We start from the raw sequence: 932 nt of genomic DNA on the forward strand, positions 1-932 counted from the left end.
TGTTTTGCACCGAGTCCCACAAGTTGTGCTCGACGATGAGCTTGAACGCGGGGTCCTTGTTGGAGCACATGGAGCCCTAGCGAAGGGTAAGTGCCGCTGACGACATCATGAATCGCGTACCTGGCTGAGGTAGATGCGGAGCGCGTGGTCGTACTGCTCAGTTGCCGTGTAGAGCTCTGCGAGCGCTTCCATCAGGAAGGCAGTCTCCATGCTCATGTGGTCGGCTTCCGCAAGCCGGCGCCGACGCACGGTCGTCTAGAACACGTGCCGTGATGAGTTGTTCTCTGGCTGCCTTAAGTGCACGGGCACCTCGAGCTGGTTGATCCACGCGTCGGCGTCTTAGAGCGGCTCGAATGGCGACGCGCTCTCAATGTACTCGCGACTCGACTGCACGGGCAGCTTGTCCTGGAGGCGCGGCTTGGGCCACTTGCGAATGATCTCGAGGAGCGACGCCGGGTCCGTCTCGAGAAAGTGCGTCAGCACCATCTCGTACTGGCTCGACGGCAAGCGCGGGTTGGCCGTCGGCATGTACTTGGCGATCGCGCCCAGCGCGCCCTTCTGCGCAAAGACGTAGACGTACTTTTCCCAGAGGTGGCCCGCGAGGAGCTGGTGACACACGTCCGCCGCTTTCGCAAACGCCTTGGGAGAGAATGAGTTCGCCGAGGTAGTACTCGACCAGCTCGTCGAGCGCATGCTTTTGGAGACTCGCCACGTCCGTGAGCGCAATGTTGAGCGCCGCCTCGTACGAGCGCGACGCCAGCGCGTACGCGACGCGGTCGTCGACGTCGCGGCGCCGGCACAGCACCACGTCTCTCGGCGCGCAGAGGTACAAGACGCGCTGGTCGCTCCCGAACGCCAGCGACGCCAGCCGGTAGTCGGACGCCCGAAGCTTGTCGTAGCCCTTGATCTGGAGCACGTCCGCCGCGAGGGGC

The 932-nt window shown here is 63.6% G+C and overlaps 1 protein-coding gene across 1 annotated transcript; it reads right to left on the reverse strand.

Moving 5' to 3' along the window:
* Nucleotides 1–10: 10 nt before the first annotated feature.
* Nucleotides 11–693, reverse strand: SPRG_14374 (hypothetical protein; the record flags this gene model as incomplete). The annotated part of the gene is made up of 4 exons (XM_012354858.1): nt 11–76; nt 121–255; nt 304–338; nt 384–693. Coding segments are annotated over 4 exons (546 nt in total), but the record flags the coding sequence as incomplete, so codon positions are not given.
* Nucleotides 694–932: the final 239 nt, after the last annotated feature.

This window comes from Saprolegnia parasitica, assembly GCF_000151545.1.
Source record: "Saprolegnia parasitica CBS 223.65 unplaced genomic scaffold supercont2.187, whole genome shotgun sequence".
Classification (NCBI taxonomy): domain Eukaryota; phylum Oomycota; class Saprolegniomycetes; order Saprolegniales; family Saprolegniaceae; genus Saprolegnia; species Saprolegnia parasitica.